We start from the raw sequence: 16,634 nt of genomic DNA, 5'->3' as shown, positions 1-16,634 counted from the left end.
CAGTCAATTCAGTTTACAGGGTGTTCTGTGAAGCGCTTTGGGACGTCCTCCCGACGTGAACAGCGCTATATCAAATGCAAGGATTATTATTATTATTATTATATTATTAGTAGTGTTTTCAGATGAGCAATCTGTGTGGTTTTAGCTGATTACACTCCGGCAGTAATTCCCCCCACTCCCCTCCCCTCCCCATGCAGACGCTCATGTTTATTATTATTATATTATATATATTATATTAATTATATATTATATCATTATAATCATTAATCGGTTTAGATTAATTCATTCACACGATGCAATAATGCATTAAAATAAATTTTTAGAAAAAAAACAAATCGGAAGACATTAAATTAAAAGGAAACTTTAAGCGAAAAGTCAGTAGTCAAAGTAAATAAAATCAAATAAAGAAATAAAATTACATCAAACAAAATATAACAAAATCAAACAAATTGACGTAAATTAAAATTGAATTACAACATAATAAATAATAAAATAAAACATAATAAAATTGCATAAAATTAATGATATAATTAAAATTAAACTGCAGAGAACATAAAATATAAAATAAAATAAAAGGACATAAAGTACAGTAAAAATGACATAAAATTAAATGAAATAAAATTCATTAAAAACGTAAAAAATAACAAAATAATCAAATGTAATAAATAAAATGAACCGATAATGACGGTTACCCCCAACTGCAGACCCCCCATCACCCCTCCCCCCGGGGCCCGGACCCCCCTCAGCCCCCGGACCCCCCCTCACCCCCGGGGCACGGACCCCCCCTCACCCCCGGGGCCCGGACCCCCCTCCCCCCGCGGACCCCCCTCACCCCCCGGGGCACCCCCTCACCCCCCCTCCCCCGGGGCCCGGACCCCCCTCACCCCCCGGGGCCCAGACCCCCTCAGCCCCCGGACCCCCCTCCCCCCTCGGACCCCCCTCACCCCCTCCGGTTCCCGCGGCTCTGACCGCTGTAGAGCTCTCGGCGCCGCCACAGTCCCCGCACTCCCGGAGCGTTCCTTCGGCGCGTGTGGGTGTGTGTGACTGTGTGGGTGTGACTGTGTGGGGGTGTGTGGGGGTGTGTGTGACTGTGACTGTGTGGGTGTGTGTGACTGTGACTGTGTGGGTGTGTGACTGTGTGACTGTGTGGGTGTGTGACTGTGTGGGTGTGTGACTGTGTGAATGTGTGTGTGTGGGGGTGTGTGGGGGTGTGTATGTGTGGGGGGGTGTGTGACTGTGTGTGGGGGTGTGTGTGACTGTGTGTGGGGGTGTGTGTGACTGTGTGTGGGGGTGTGTGTGACTGTGTGTGGGGGTGTGTGTGACTGTGTGTGGGGGTGTGTGTGGGGCTGTGTGTCTGTGTGTGGGGGTGTGTGTGGGGTTGTGTGTGACTGTGTGTGGGGGTGTGTGTGACTGTGTGTGGGGGTGTGTGTGACTGTGTGTGGGGGTGTGTGTGGGGGTGTGTGTGACTGTATGTGGGGGTGTGTGACTGTGTGTGGGGGTGTGTGTGGGGGTGTGTGTGGGGGTGTGTGTGACTGTGTGTGGGGGTGTGTGTGACTGTATGTGGGGGTGTGTGATTGTGTGTGGGGGAGTGTGTGACTGTGTGTGGGGTGTGTGTGACTGTGTGTCAGGGTGGGTGTGTGACTGTGTGTGGGTGTGTGTGTGACTGTGTGTGTGACTGTGTGTGACTGTGTGTGGGGGTGTGTGTGTGGGGGTGTGTGACTGTGTGTGTGGGTGTGTGTGACTGTGAGTAAGGGTGTGTGACTGTGTGTGGGGGTGTGTGTGACTGTGTGTGGGGGTGTGTGTGACTGTGTGTGGGGGGGGGTGTGTGCGTGGGTGTGTGTGTGTGTGGGGGGGGGTGTGTGTGACTGTGTGTGGGCAAGTGTGTGACTGTGTGGGTGAGTGTGTGACTGTGTGTGGGCGAGTATGTGACTGTGTGTGGGCGAGTGTGTGACTGTGTGTGACTGTGTGTGGGGGTGTGTGACTGTGTGTGGGGGTGTGTGACTGTGTGTGGGGGTGTGTGTGACTGTGTGTGGGGGTGTGTGACTGTGTGTGGGGGTGTGTGTGACTGTGTGTGGGGGTGTCTGTGACTGTGTGTGGGGGGTGTCCCTCAGTCCCGGTCCTGTGGGTGTCGCGGGTAAGAAAACAGCCGTCTCAGATCAGCAAAGGTTTGCATTTTACTGATCATTTTTACAAACTCAAACGCATGGCTTCCCGTCATATATATACACACACACACACGTGTATACACACACACACACACAGGTATACATATATACACACACATGTATATACACACACACGTGTATATATATATATACACAGTATATTTTAAAAAAAGGCTCAAATGGCAAAGATTTGGAAGTTTGAATCCAGTGACCAGTCGGGGGGTGGCACCCAAACCAGTACAAGGGGAGAAGAGCGAGAGAGAGGGACGGGGGTGGGGGGTGAGGGGTGGGGTGAGGGGGGTGGGGTCAGGGGGTGATGGGGTGGGGTGGGGGGGTGATGGGGTGGGAAGGTCTTCAAGAGCGAGCTGAAAATGGAGAGGGGGGGGCGCAAGGCGGAGTGACTGAGGGAGAGAGTTCCACAGCTTTGGGGTGCAGTGGCTGGATTCTGGGAAAGGTTTTTACTTCATTCACACTCACACACACTCACTCACACACAGAGAAACAGAATACGGTGGCTTAATCAAGAGGTATCCCGCAGTTTGTCTCTCCCATTGCTCGTTTTCTTCAATTTGGTCACATTTTCCAGCAAACCCGACTCAGTCAATCTATTTGAGAAAATGCACTTTGTAAGTTAATAGTCCACGGTGTATGTAGTTCTCTCTCTCTCTTCCTCCTCGACCCCAACCCCATAACCACCACACCATCTGTTCAGATGGACGTTGGAGACAGTGTATCCTGTGAAGCGCTTTGAGACGTCCTTCACGTGTGAAAAGCAGCACATCGAATACGAGAATTATAACAATTGCAAAACACAAAGAAAGATAACTCCCCACCCCCATCCCGCACCCTCCAAAAAAGGGAAAGCTGCAAAGCTCCGAATTACTTAAGCCATGAAATGACCTCCGTTGCATTATTCTGATGGATTAAAAATTGTTACTTACACCTCATCCATTGCAGTATCTTCCTCGTCTAGTGGCAGCTGCAGGTCAGGGTTATTGCAGGCCGGTCGGAACTTGTAGCCGGTTAAGATAAAGAACACCAGTGTGGACACCTCTACAAGCAGCTGAGGGGGTTCACAAAAACAGTTGCTGATCACAGAGCAGTCTGACACTGCAACCAACTAAACAGTCACTACATTTTACAGTTTGTTCTGTGAAGGCTACACTGCTGTGTTTTGTATCTGTGTCACGTCATGTCAGACTTACACTGTACAGCCATTGCCACTCGAATGGGACGGTGAATTTGAGGAGAATGGCGATGATCCTGGTGAAGCAGATGTAACAAACAATCTGCAGAAAAGTGAGAAAAACCGTGAAGATAATTTTCCATCATTACCTTATGTTCGACGCGGCGCCTTTCAGGTCCACAGTGGGTCACGGGATACAGTGTGAAGTTCAATGACTATGTGTATGTCTTGTGGATGAACCAACACTGAATAACACAGATCTGCAGACAGACGAACAGACGGACTCCCACATCTTTGCTTGAAGCAGATGGTCAGGGAGAGCTCTCAAACTGCCCCCTACTATCGGACAGCCTTAACTCATAGTATGGTTACTCTGGGCTGCTCCTTGTCTGCCTGCCCTGTCTGACTCACCATTGGCAATATGTAAATGCCATTTGTTGTTGTTCCGAGTACCCAGCGCTCTGGGACGCTACCTCGCATGAGGGGTCCTATATATAAGCACATTGTTGTTGTCACTGCCAGTGCAGGTACCTACCATAACATAAAAATGTCTGAAGAGTTTCAGCTTGGCCAGGCTCATAGCAGCTGCCGATCGACGTCAGATGCAGGAGAGAAACGAACAGTTAGTGAAGAGAAATGAGAGATCAGACCTTCTTCAGCCACAACACAATCTTCAACAGCTTCTATATCTCGATTAGAACAGGGGAGAGCGACACACACAGACACACACACACACACTGCCTTACAAGACAATTTTCCAGGCACCTAATTCAAGGAGTCAACATGGAGAACATCAGAACACCAGGTAACAGCATAAAAAGGGCGAAATGACACTGATATGAGACCGTCTAGTATTTACTGAAGGCAGTAAATGGAGCTCTCAAGCTACCGAGTGCAGGACTTCCCAGGGACAGGATTAACCTGCAGGTCACTGACATTTACCATCCGTACTGGACGCCTCTTGCAAGTGTCTGATCGACCTGAAAAGCAGAAAGCGATGTAGGGAATGAAACTGGGACGTGGACCAATAGCTCGTTTGTCTTTTCAGCCAAGTCTGGAGCAGGTCCCAAAAGCGCTTCACAAGATGTGTCTTTCCTCTCTCCTGCACAAAACTCTGTGACCCGACAGACCCCCGTCCCCAGAGGATTGAGTATCGCCCTAAAAAGAAAATCCAAGACCACCCCTCGCTGTACTCTCTCTCTTTAGCCTTTGATTAAGATTCTTACCACACGACAGGAAACAGGATGGCCCCACAGCAGATCAGGTCCACCAGAAACAAGGTTTCCTTCCACAAGGCGTAATCACTGGTCCCTTCCTCTGTTGAATCGATGATTATATAAGCTGTATTCGCCAATACCTTGAAGCAGAGACGCAACAAAATGTCTACAAAATGCGCAAAGTCTCTGTTAAACTCTGAAACGCTTCGAGACATTACCCGCCCGTGTGAAAGGCGCTGTATCCAATGGAAGGATTCTTTATTGTTTGTTACAGTCACATGTGCAGAATCACACAACGTTCACACATCCCCGACACCCCCATGCACACACAACCAGACCTGCAAGCACTCACACACACACCCGCACACACTCATACCCACACATACCCGCACCCGCACACCCATACCCCACACACAGACACCTATACCCGCGCGCACTCACACACACACACCACTGACCTGGAGAGGAATGACTATCATGAAGATCTTCTTGTCCTTGTCTGACAGAATGTACTTGACGAATGCCCAGCCAATGCCGATTAGAGCCAAAGTGATGAAGAGCAGAGCGCCTTTCAACCTTCACAACAAGGAAAACACTGTCAAAAACCACAGACCAGCAGCTTGCATTTACACAGCAGCCCTCGCTCATGCAGGGTAGTGCCAATCCACTTTACAGTGTATTCTGTGGAGCGCTTTGAGACATCTCAACAACATGATAAGGCGCAGCATCAAATGCAAGGATTATTATAATATGATAATTTCTAGAACTCTGTAATCAATATACTCACAGATGAGTGATGTAGTACATCACAGCCCAGCCTTCAATGGCATACCCTCGAACAGCAATGAAATGGTAGTTTATCTGTAAGGGAGACAAATCTATGTACATTAGCCTGGCTGGAATCAGCCGTGTAATAGAAGCTCAACCTGTCTTGAGTGATCCCTGTTGATTATAAAACCGTCACGCTCTTGCATATGATAATCTAATCCCAAAACTCCGCTGCCTGCATACTCACCCGTGGTAAACTCCATCCCCCATCACCCCAGGCCTCGCCAGTCTCCACTGGCTCCATATCACACACACTAAACTCCGTCCCCCCATCACCCCAGTCCTAGCTGGGGAAAGAAGGAAAGATGTGGAGTGCGAGTCAAAATGGTTTCCACTCCTATAGCAAACTCTATCATTATTATACTCACAGCGTGGAACAGGATGGAAACAGTCTTGGTGAACGCAAGTGAAGCCATCAGCCAGCGGATTTTAAAGACACTGAACCTGAGTGTGGGGACAGAGAGGCAGACACACAGAATGGGGTTTTAACAGTCTGGGAGCAGTTTTTGTCAAGTAAAATCCAAAAAAAACAGTCATTTCACTTTACAGTGTGTCCTGGGAAGCACTTTGAGACGTGGTAAGGCTCTATATCAAATGCGAGGATCATTAGTAGTATTAGTAGTAGTATCTGGACGGACACAACAACAACAACAACAAGATTCCATTTATAAAGCGCCTTTCACGTCAGGAGGACGTCCCAAGGCACTGCACAGTTGGGTCATGACCCGAGCAGGGGGGAAATGGTCAGGGTGAGGGGAGGGAAGGGAGGGAGCGAGGAGGGGGGAACTGGTCAGTGTAACGGGAGGGAAGGGAGGGGGAAGAGAGTCGAGAGGGGAGCTGAAGGCTCGGTGAAAGAGAAAGGTTTTGAGACCGGCCTTGAAGGAGGAAAGGGAGGAAGCAAGGCGAAGGCACTGGGGGATAGAGTTCCAGAGCCTGGGGGCTGAGAGGCTAAAGGCCCGCCCACCGATGGTAGGGCGATTGGGGCGGGGGACGTGGAGCAGACCGGAGCCAGAGGAACGGAGGGTACGGGCAGGTAGGTAGGGGGATAGTAGGTTGGAGAGGTAGGAGGGAGCAAGGCCGTGAATGGCCTTGTAGGTGAGGATGAGGATCTTGAAATCAATCCTCTGGGGGATGGGGAGCCAGTGGAGGCGAGCGAGGTTGGGAGTGATGTGGTCCCGAAGCCTGGTGCGGGACATTACACGAGCTGCAGAGTTCTGAATGACCTGCAGCTTGTGGAGGGAGGTGGCGGGAAGGCCGGCGAGGAGAGAGTTCCCATAGTCCAGCCTTGAGGTGATAAAGGCGTGGACCAGAGTTTCAGCAGCGTGAGGGGTGAGGTAATGCCGTAGTCTGGCGATGTTCCGGAGTCAATCAAAGTCAATTAAAGTCGGGTAAGGAAAGGAGTTGTGGAAAGGCTTGCTGTACCTGTACTTCAGGAGCAAGTAAACCCAGTGTACAGCCGCAGTGAAGAAGAAGCCAGACATGACCATGTACAACAGAGGCAGCGGCATTTCCCGGCTGACAGGAAATTCTTAGGATTCCTCGCTCTTATATCAATCTAGGGAAAAGGAAGATTTAGAAAGTCACGGCCTCTGCTGGAAACGCTCAATGCAAAATACTAAATACCAAATGACATTTGTATTAGGTGCTTTTCACATCGGGACAACATCTGAAGGCGCTAGACAGTCAGGGGTTTGGAACCAAGGGCGACTCAAATGGTTTTGACTGGGACGCTACCCTTGGTGAGGGGGCGCTGCATAAATACAGCAAGTTGTTGTTGTTGCTGATCTCCCCGGGATGTCGTCGCTGGTCGCAAACCGGCTGACGTGTTTGCCCGCCCACAAAACTCACAGTCTTTCCACTTCACAGTGAAATCCTGTGAAGCGCTTTGAGACGTCTCGAAGATGTGATAAGGTGCATATATCAAATGCAAGGATCATTATTATTATAGTTATAAATACAGCTCAGGTCCAGCGGGTTAGAGCATGTGGGGGGACGGGGGCCGAGAGATCGTTTCGGGGCCCGAGGAGCTGGGAGAAAGTTTGGAAACCCCCCTGGTTTAGAAGGATCAGTTAGAGGAAGGTTCATTGACTCACCTTCATATCGAACACCACCGCACCTTGCTTTCCCGGGGCTGCGTTGCAGCAGTTGTGAAAGCTCAGGGTATACAGGCCTTGCTCCTTCGTGGACATCACCTTCACAAAGAACTGCAATAACAACATCACAAAACAATAATATAATAAAAATCCTGACCTTTGATTCAGCGCCTGATCAAGCTGTAGGACACACTGTAAAGTGAATTGACTCTATATTTTGTGGGTGAAACGTGTCAGCCAATTGTGCACAGCAGTGTCCCCGCAAATAGTCATGGATTGAGTGACCACATTATTATTGTTGTTGAAGGGATTATTACCTCCGGGAAAGCGAATCTCCAATCAACTGACAACTGGGTTCCTGCTTACTGCTGGGTCAACAGAGGCATGTGCGTGTGTGAGTGTGTATCTGTGGAGTAAGAAAACTTGCCTCAGGTTTTGCCCCGACCCGAAATCCTCGCTTGCGAGGTGAGCTCTCTAACCACAGGGCTCCACACATTACACCACAAAAAGACTTGTGGCTTCCCCTTTTTTAAAAAAAAACATAAAACCGCTGTATCAAATTGCGAGGATTATTATTATTTGGCACTTCTCACTCTCCCACACCTCAAAAATGGGACAATGTTCAAAAAGTCAAAATTCAGGTTTTGCAATTAAAAAAAGCGCTTAGTGTCAATTGTCCACCAGGATGGATGGATGGAAGATGAAATTCTTACGTTAAAGTTGTAGGAATCGTTCATTTTCCCGAGTGGATAAAAGGTTTCCATCTTCGTGTCTTCAGTCTTCTTGCCCTTTTGTTGCGAGACAGAGAGAGGGAGAAAGAAGGTAAGCAAGAGGTACGTGGAGGTTTCCCCCTGACCTGCCCGGGAATCAAAACCAGGTCCTCTCGCTTACGAGGCATGTGCCGCAGGATTTCAATCAGGCCTGTTTTGACTTCCAGCCGTATGTACTAGTTGGGCCCCAGCGTCTGGCTGATAAGCACGGCACGGGTATGGGGCTGGGAGCTGGAGAGGTAAAGGGGAGTCTGGAGAAGATGAATGTGAAGAGGTAGTTCCCCCGTTTTTTTTTACACAAAATAAACCTTTCCTTTGAATTGTTCAAACCCATTGGTGCAAGTGTTGTTTTCTGGGCGCGTAGGAATAGGAGGAGGCCATTCAGCCCCTCGAGCCTGTTCTGCCGTTCTATAAGATCATGGCTGATCTGTACCTCAACTCCAATTATCTCGTTATCACGACCCACACCTTCCCACCTCCCTCAGTAACTTGCGCGGTCACACATCCCAACCTGTTTGGCTTTGACCTGGTCGTTGCTCCCGATTTGTTTCTTCACTGTGTTGCTCTGGCTGTCAGTCTTGTTGCTCTCGATCGAACTTTGCTCCCGTTTCCTTCTGCTTTTCTCTGACAAGTGTTTAAAGGTCAGTTAGCGTCGGGATCAGATACAGCTCGGGGGGCCCTGCAACTTTGGACGAGCTACGCGAGGTATCACCATTGATGTTTTACATTTACAGAACAAAAGGAGGCCATTCGGCCCACAACTGTTTGTAGGTCACTGTGCGCAATTGGCTGCTGCGTCACTCCACTTTACAATATATTCTGCGGAGCGCTTTGAGATGTCTCAATGACGTGATAAGGAAACTTGCCTAACGTTCTGCAGACCCGTCCGAGAACGGAACCCGGGTCCTCTCGCTTGCTCTAACCACTGAACTACAGGGACTCAACATTAAATGTTGTTAAATTGATGTTAAATGTTAACTGGAGTTTTGGACGGATTACCGGCAGTACCATTTTGGGATTTCGCGGGCAGTTTATTCTTCTGTTTATCGGCACCGATCATCGGTTTGGCCGACACTGTCTGGGACGGCACATCACGCACCTTGTCTGTGCCATCGATCAGCAGCTGCCTTTGCTCGCCAAACTTCTTCACGGAGACTCTGCCGGCACAAGGGTTGTACATCTGTCTCCAACACCATGTGGGTGATCCTAGCTGGACAAGCAGCGGAAAAGATTGCCAGAAAGCGCTCTCTCTCAATGGCTAGTTAGACTCCAACAGTTAACCCAACGCACACTTTGGGCTCCCCCAAGCATACTAATCGCCGGTGATTGGGGCGCGGGGGGGGGAGGGAGGGAGGGAAGCAGGGTCTCCTTGGGGCTGAACTGGCTCCGAGGTGACATGCTTGGCCACGGAAAGTGGGAATCGACCCAGGCCTCTGTGATGGTCTCTAGTCCAGCTCCTGAGCCAGGCAGATCCACAGTGTTCCAGGGCACTCACTGGTCCCCATCGACAGCCCCTGGAAGGGCTGACCAGTCACTGGGGGCAGGGAATTCTCCCCCTCAGCTCCTGTTAACCCTGCAGCCAAAGCTCCTAACTAGCGGGTAGGGTGGTCCTAGCACTCTCTCTCTCTCTCTCTCTGGCTCTCTCAATGGCCAAGCTATGTGGATTTAGCTGGCTAGACTCCAGCAGTTACCCCAATGCACATTCTGGGCTCCCCCCACCCCCCTCCCAAACTTTGGCTCTTCGCAACCTGCGTCTAACACTCTCCAGAATTAGGTAAACAGGGGGCGTCCCTCCAGGGAAAGAGAGAGAGCGCATTCTATTCCGACAACCTATCTCCACGAGTATGAAGTTCAGTACCAGCCGAGCTCAGGACTTACTGATTCGTATTCATATCAAACTTGAAGAGAGTGAGAGTTTCCCTTGTGGATTTATTGTACTTTTCCAGGACACACGTGTCCGATTCATCTACCTGTGGCTGGAAAGCGCTATCCTCGGATAACGTCAACGCAACACAATAGACATTTACGCAGCGCATTTAGCAATGGAAGGATGTCTCGAAGGACTTCAAGGGGCTGGAAATGGTGGTCGGAGCAAACCACAACAACTTGCATTTACACCGCACCCCTCACACACGCTCAGGCTGACAATCCAGAGGAAACAGGTGTTGAGGAGCCGCCGCTGCTGCTGCCGTCTCCCGCCGGCGGCCATCATGTCACCGGGGGAGCGAGTGACAGCGAGTGACATCACTATCCACCAATCACCTGCCGCCACCGCTTTGACAGACGTCGGCCTCCACCAACCGGCGGTGAGTAGGCGGGTCCTACCCCGTCGGTTGACCAATCGCCACTCCCGGCACAGCCTGGCTGGCAGGCGGCCTCCTCCACCAATCGGCTGCGAGCTCTCACAACGTAACATGACACAGCAGGCGGGACCAAGGGGCAGTCTCGTCTCGTCATTGGTACGGGAGACCCCGCCTCCGCACTGTCACCACGCCCCGCCCCCGCTGTCACCACGCCCCGCCTCCGCTGTCACCACGCCCCGCCCCCCGCTGTCACCACGTCCCGCCCCCCGCTGTCCCCACGCCCCCCCCCGCTGTCCCCACGCCACGCCCCCCGCTGTCCCCCCGCCGCCCCCCTCTGTCCCCACGCCACGCCCCCCGCTGTCCCCACGCCCCGCCCCCCGCTGTCCCACCGCCCCGCCCCCCGCTGTCACCACGCCCCGCCCCCCGCTGTCACCACGCCCCGCCCCAGCTGTCCCCCCGCCCCCCCCCCTCTGTCCCCATGCCACGCCCCCGCTGTCACCCCGCCCCACCCCTCTGTCCCCACGCCACGCCCCCCGCTGTCCCCCCGCCCCCCCTCTGTCCCCACGCCACGCCCCCCGCTGTCCCCACGCCCCGCCCCCCGCTGTCCCACCGTCCCGCCCCCCGCTGTCACCACGCCCCGCCTCCCGCTGTCACCACGCCCCGCCCCCTGCTGTTCCCCCGCCCCGCCCCCCGCTGTCCCCCCGCCCCGCCCCCCGATGTCCCCCCGTCCCGCCCCCCGCTGTCCCCCCGCCCCGCCCCCCGCTGTCCCCCCGCCCCGACCCGCCCCCCGCTGTCCCCCTGTGGCTATGCTGTTCAGTTTCGCGGTGGTGGTGTCTGTGGGCGGTGGGGCTGAGACGCTGTGTGTGTCGGGCTCCCGCCCGGAGCTCGGTCACTGGGATCCCGGGAAGGCGGTGCCCATGAGCCCGGCTCACAGCCCCCAGGGTCAGCCCCAGGGTCAGCCCCAGCCCCAGGGTCAGCCCCAGCCCCAGGGTCAGCCCCAGCTGTGGGTCACCGACATCTCACTGCAGCACAACGTCAGCGAGAGATTCTGGTTCAAATTTGCCAAGAACATCAATGGGCAGATCATCTGGGAAGGTACATGGCACCGGGGGTGGGTAGGGGGTGGGTAGAGGGGGTAGAAGGACTGGATAGATGGGGTGGAGGTTGGGTAGTGGGTGGAGGGGGTGGGTAGGGGTAGGGGGTAGAGGGGGTGGGTAGGGGGTAGAGGGGATGCGTAGGTGTAGAGGGTGGAGGGTGTGGGTAGAGGGTAGAGGGGGTGGGTAGAGGGTAGAGGGGGTGGGTAGGGGGTGGGCAGAGGGTGGTGGGGTGGGTAGAGGGTAGAGGGGGTGGGTAGAGGGTAGAGGGGGTGGGTAGGGGGTGGGCAGAGGGTGGTGCGGGTGGGTAGGGGGGTTGGTGAACTGGTAGCAAGTAACAAATCATTATTTACTAAGGGAAAGCTTAGTTGTTTTTTGCTCATCGGGTTTCCCGCTGACATGTTGGCAGTCAGTCCCGGTTAATTTTAGCTCCACGCTCTGTAATCTGATCAGCGAGTGACTGACAGCAGTAACCGCACCGGTTGTGAGTGTCACGAGGCCCAAGAAATGAGGAATAAGAGAACCAAGAGTTTGCTCCACGGAGAGAGATGGATCAACACCGACTTGGAGGGGAACAGAGGGCTGTAATGGAGGGGAACAGAGGGCTGTAGTGGAGGGGAACAGAGGGCTGTAGGAGAGGGGAAAGTCCCAAATAAGAGTTTTGTTGTCATTGTTTGGAAATGGTCCTTTGCATGACCGCTGCTGTGAATTTACCGACAGTAACGTGGTGGATGGGGGGATTTGTGGAGTGAACCAGAGGGAGAGAGCGAAAAAACAACACTCTGTTTATTGTGTGCTTTGCAGATGCAATAATTATATACAAACCCGTGGTCACGTTGTGCTTGACAGATTTTCTTACACGCATCCACTTCGGTAACGGTAATTTTTCATCCTGCGGGCACACAATAAAAAGAATGCTCAAAATACTTTTCTGGTCAGGAAGGGCACTGAGCATTTTATTTGCATTTTATTTGATTGAACTATTATCCTAACATCGTGCTATGTGTCGTAAAAATCCCTTCGACCGCTGAGCCACATGACTGTGAGGCTGAGAGAACAAAACGTCAACGCACATTACAGCAATTTCGTTAACTTCTGGACTACTTATTTTTATTGTTGTTGTATTAGACGCTTTTCACTAAAACATTAATAAATACTAATCAAAATATCTTTAAAGCTCTCTACCAAGATTTTACTGTCAAGTAGGTCTTTGCGAAAGGTAGCTGTAGAAACTTAATGTTGATGTTTTTCTAACCGGAGCAAAATTTATCAAATAATAATACAATCGATTACTATGTCCCGTACGAAACTCCGCTCCCCGATCACCCCAGTCCTTGCCAGACTATCCCAGAGAGGATCGACTTCAAGGTCCTCACACTTGTATTCAAGTCCCTACACTACTCTGAACGCCCCCTACCTCTCTGACCTCCGCTCTCCTCAAAACAGTACCCGTTGCCTTCGCTCCACGGGGTCAGGTTTCCTCCTCGTCCCCCGAGATCTCCTGTCACTGCACATAGTGACCGCCGCCTCCTGCTAAATAGTGACCCACGGCTCCTGTCACACAGTGACATCCGGTTCCTGTCATATAGTGACCCCCGGCTCTTGCAACAGAGCAAACCCGGCGCCTGGGCGCCTGCCACATAGTTACCACCGGTTCCTGCCACACAGTGCTCCCATAAGTTGTCACTTATAACCCAAAGTTCGTCTATCTGCATATCGTGAACCACGGCTCCTGCCACTAAGTCACCCCGGCGCCTGCCACATAGTGAGCGAGACAGAGAGAGTGAGGGGGAGAAAGAGAGAGAGTGAGAGATAGAGAGAGAGAGAGAGAGTGCTCCCATAAGTTGTCATTTATAACCCAAAGTTTGTCTCCTCGTCCTCCTCGACCTATCGGCAGCATTCGATACGGTCGACCACGCTATCCTACTCCAACGCTTGTCCTCCCACCTCAACCTTCAAGGCACTGTCCTTGAATGGTTTAGGTCGTACCTTTCTCACCGTCTTCATTTCGCCTCGACGAATGGCTTCTCCTGCACCCCCCGTACTGTCTCATGTGGTGTCCGTCAGGGCTCTGTCCTTGGTCCCCTCCTTTTCACCCTCTATATGCTCCCCCTTGGTGACATCATCCGCAGACATGGAGTTAACTTCCACATGTATGCGGACGACACCCAACTCTACCTTTCCTCCTCTACTCTCAACTCCACGACCACCGACGTCCTGACAGCCTGCCTGTCCGACATCGAGACCTGGACGAGAGACAACTTTCTTCAGCTCAACGTGCGAAAAACCGAGGCCCTCCTGATTGGCTCACGTCAGCGCCTCCGCACCTCAGGCGCCGACACCTTCAGCATCCAAGGCTGCACTCTCCACCTCTCAAAGCCAGTCAGGAACCTCGGCGTTTTGTTCGACCCTGAGCTGTCCTTTCTCCCTCACATCCGCACCACAACTGGCATCGCCTTCCATCACCTCCGGAACATCGCCAGACTACGGCATTACCTCACCCCTCACGCTGCTGAAAACCTGTTTCACGCCTTTGTCACCTCAAGGCTGGACTACGGGAACTCTCTCCTCGCCGGCCTTCCCGCCACCTCCCTCCACAAGCTGCAGGTCATTCAGAACTCTGCAGCTCGTGTACTGCCCGCACCAGGCTTCGGGACCACATCACTCCCACCCTCGCTCGCCTCCACTGGCTCCCCATCCCCCAGAGGATTGATTTCAAGATCCTCATCCTCACCTACAAGGCCATTCACGGCCTTGCTCCCTCCTACCTCTCCAACCTACTATCCCCCTACCTACCTGCCCGTACCCTCCGTTTCTCCGGCTCCGGTCTGCTCCACGTCCCCCGCCCCAACCGCCCTACCATCGGTGGTCGGGCCTTCAGCCTCTCAGCCCCCAGGCTCTGGAACTCCATCCCCCAGTGCCTTCGCCTTGCTTCCTCCCTTTCCTCCTTCAAGGCCGGTCTCAAAACCTTTCTCTTTGACCTTCAGCCTTCAGCTCCCCTCTCGACTCTCTTCCCCCTTCTCGCTCCCTCCCTTCCCTCCCCTCACCCTGACCATTTCCCCCTCCTCGCTCCCTCCCTTCCCTCCCCTCACCCTGACCATTTCCCCCCTGCTCGGTTCATGACCCAACTGTGCAGCGCCTTGGGACGTCCTCCTGACGTGAAAGGCGCTCTATAAATGGAATCTTGTTGTTGTTGTTGTTGTGTTGTACATTGTTTCTAAATCTTTCTAAATCGTTGTCAACCCTTTATCACAGCGTTCCCACTTCTGATGCTACTTTGGTTGACTTAAGTAGCTGCATTCTCCAATCATTTTGCTCATCTGCACATGAAAGTATAGGTCACTGTCTTTCAAAATACACGCCTCAAACACTTGTTTTTACCAGTACCGTGATATGTCATTTTGTAAAATGACTTCTAAAAGTCTTTGTAAAATGATCTTATAGAAACATATCAGATTATTTTGGGGCTTCACAGAGTAGACCGTGTGAGACTCTTTACCCTGGGGTCACAAGCTTAAGATTAAGTGTCAGTCTTTTCGAATAGAGTTGAGGAAACACTTCTTCACTCAGAGAGTAGGACTTTATGGAATTATTGACGCCAGAAGGCTATAGATGCTCAGTCATTGAACATATTCAAGACTTAGATTGATATATTTCTTAAGGATAGAAAGATTAAGGAATATGGGGACAAGGCGTGGAGATGGAGTTAGGTTAGAAGATCAGTCATGACGCATGTTGAATGGCGAGACGGGCTCGAGGGGTTGAGTGGCATACTCCTTCTCCTGCTCCTCATACCTAATTTCCTATTTTCTGCCACCCAATGCAGTAACCTATTGAATATTGCAAATTAAAGAGATCAAATAGACGTACCTGGAATTCCAAATGCTACAAGAATGGGGTAGTAGATTCCTATTATAATATACATCGTTGAAAGTTCCATGCTCTGTTTTACATATTGCTGCTGAAAGCAGAGGATGCACTGAACACACTGAGATCGCACCGCAAGAAATGTGTACTTATATCGAGAATGAATCTACCGCTTGCATCATGAATGCAATTACTTCCAGACAGGTGAACAAACAAGATGCTATATTCACTTGAGAATTGCACACGTAATACTCGGATGAAATTCGTAATTGTGAATTAAAAGGTACATAAAAATAAAGCTTACAATAAAATAAATACACAATAAGCAGCAGAATATTATTGAAAATATTCTACAGAAATTACAAGAAGAACAAATATAATTTATTATAATAATAATTCTTGCATTTGTTATGGCGCTTTTAACATCTTCTAAACGACTGAAAGCCATTCACATAACATACTGTAAAGTGAAATAATTGTATTTTTGTGGGTTATATGCATCTATGTAGCTCCGTTCATGTGTCGCATGGGAGTTTTAATGTTTAAGCATAGATTAGATTTACAAACTTGAACATGTAATGTTGAAATCCGAGATGGTGGTGATTCCCAAGGGGTTTGGGAAAAGACAGATCAACAATAGACTGGTCAATCAGGAACATCTTTACGTGGACGGTGAAAGAAGTGTGTCTCAAAAACGTTAAGAACAACAATTTGCATTGCTAATACGCCGCTCACGAATGGCTTGTGGGTACTCTTGGATTCAGTTACAGATAGTCGACTGGCAGACCGGCCAAAAGCCCGGTCACTGATAGCGGCACAGGTAGTGCGGGATCATAAAACATGCTGCACAATATTTCCACGCTAGAAGAGCTGAGAAGAAGCCATTTGTGGAGACAAATTGGAGATGGTGTCAGAGGTAGGATCTGCAACACTGAATGTCAGAACCATGAAGTGAGAGGGGAGGAGGTGGGATTCCACGACCACAGCTAATGTCACAGAATGCTTGTCGGACCTCAAATCGTGGATGAGAGCTAACTTACTCCATTTGAATGTCACCGGGGCCTTCATGCATGGCTCCCCTCAGGCACAACATACCTCGTGTGCTGACAGC

General features: G+C 51.1%; 1 protein-coding gene across 1 annotated transcript; it reads right to left on the bottom strand.

Annotated features, from left to right (window-relative positions):
- Nucleotides 1–2,510: 2,510 nt before the first annotated feature.
- On the bottom strand, nt 2,511–10,716 carry LOC121851106 (protein GPR108-like). The gene is given in 17 exon segments (XM_042344640.1): nt 2,511–2,770; nt 3,107–3,228; nt 3,371–3,454; nt 3,887–3,936; nt 4,288–4,331; nt 4,578–4,708; nt 5,027–5,144; nt 5,356–5,429; nt 5,765–5,840; nt 6,819–6,909; nt 6,912–6,951; nt 7,490–7,600; nt 8,203–8,277; nt 8,771–8,883; nt 9,359–9,416; nt 10,138–10,152; nt 10,585–10,716. Coding segments are annotated over 17 exon segments (1,419 nt in total). The 3' UTR covers nt 2,511–2,685.
- Nucleotides 10,717–16,634: the final 5,918 nt, after the last annotated feature.

The sequence above is a fragment of the Callorhinchus milii genome, unplaced genomic scaffold (assembly GCF_018977255.1).
Source record: "Callorhinchus milii isolate IMCB2004 unplaced genomic scaffold, IMCB_Cmil_1.0 Scaffold29, whole genome shotgun sequence".
NCBI lineage: Eukaryota > Metazoa > Chordata > Chondrichthyes > Chimaeriformes > Callorhinchidae > Callorhinchus > Callorhinchus milii.
Note: the sequence above shows the minus strand (reverse complement) of the source record. Positions and strands in the feature narration are given on the sequence as shown.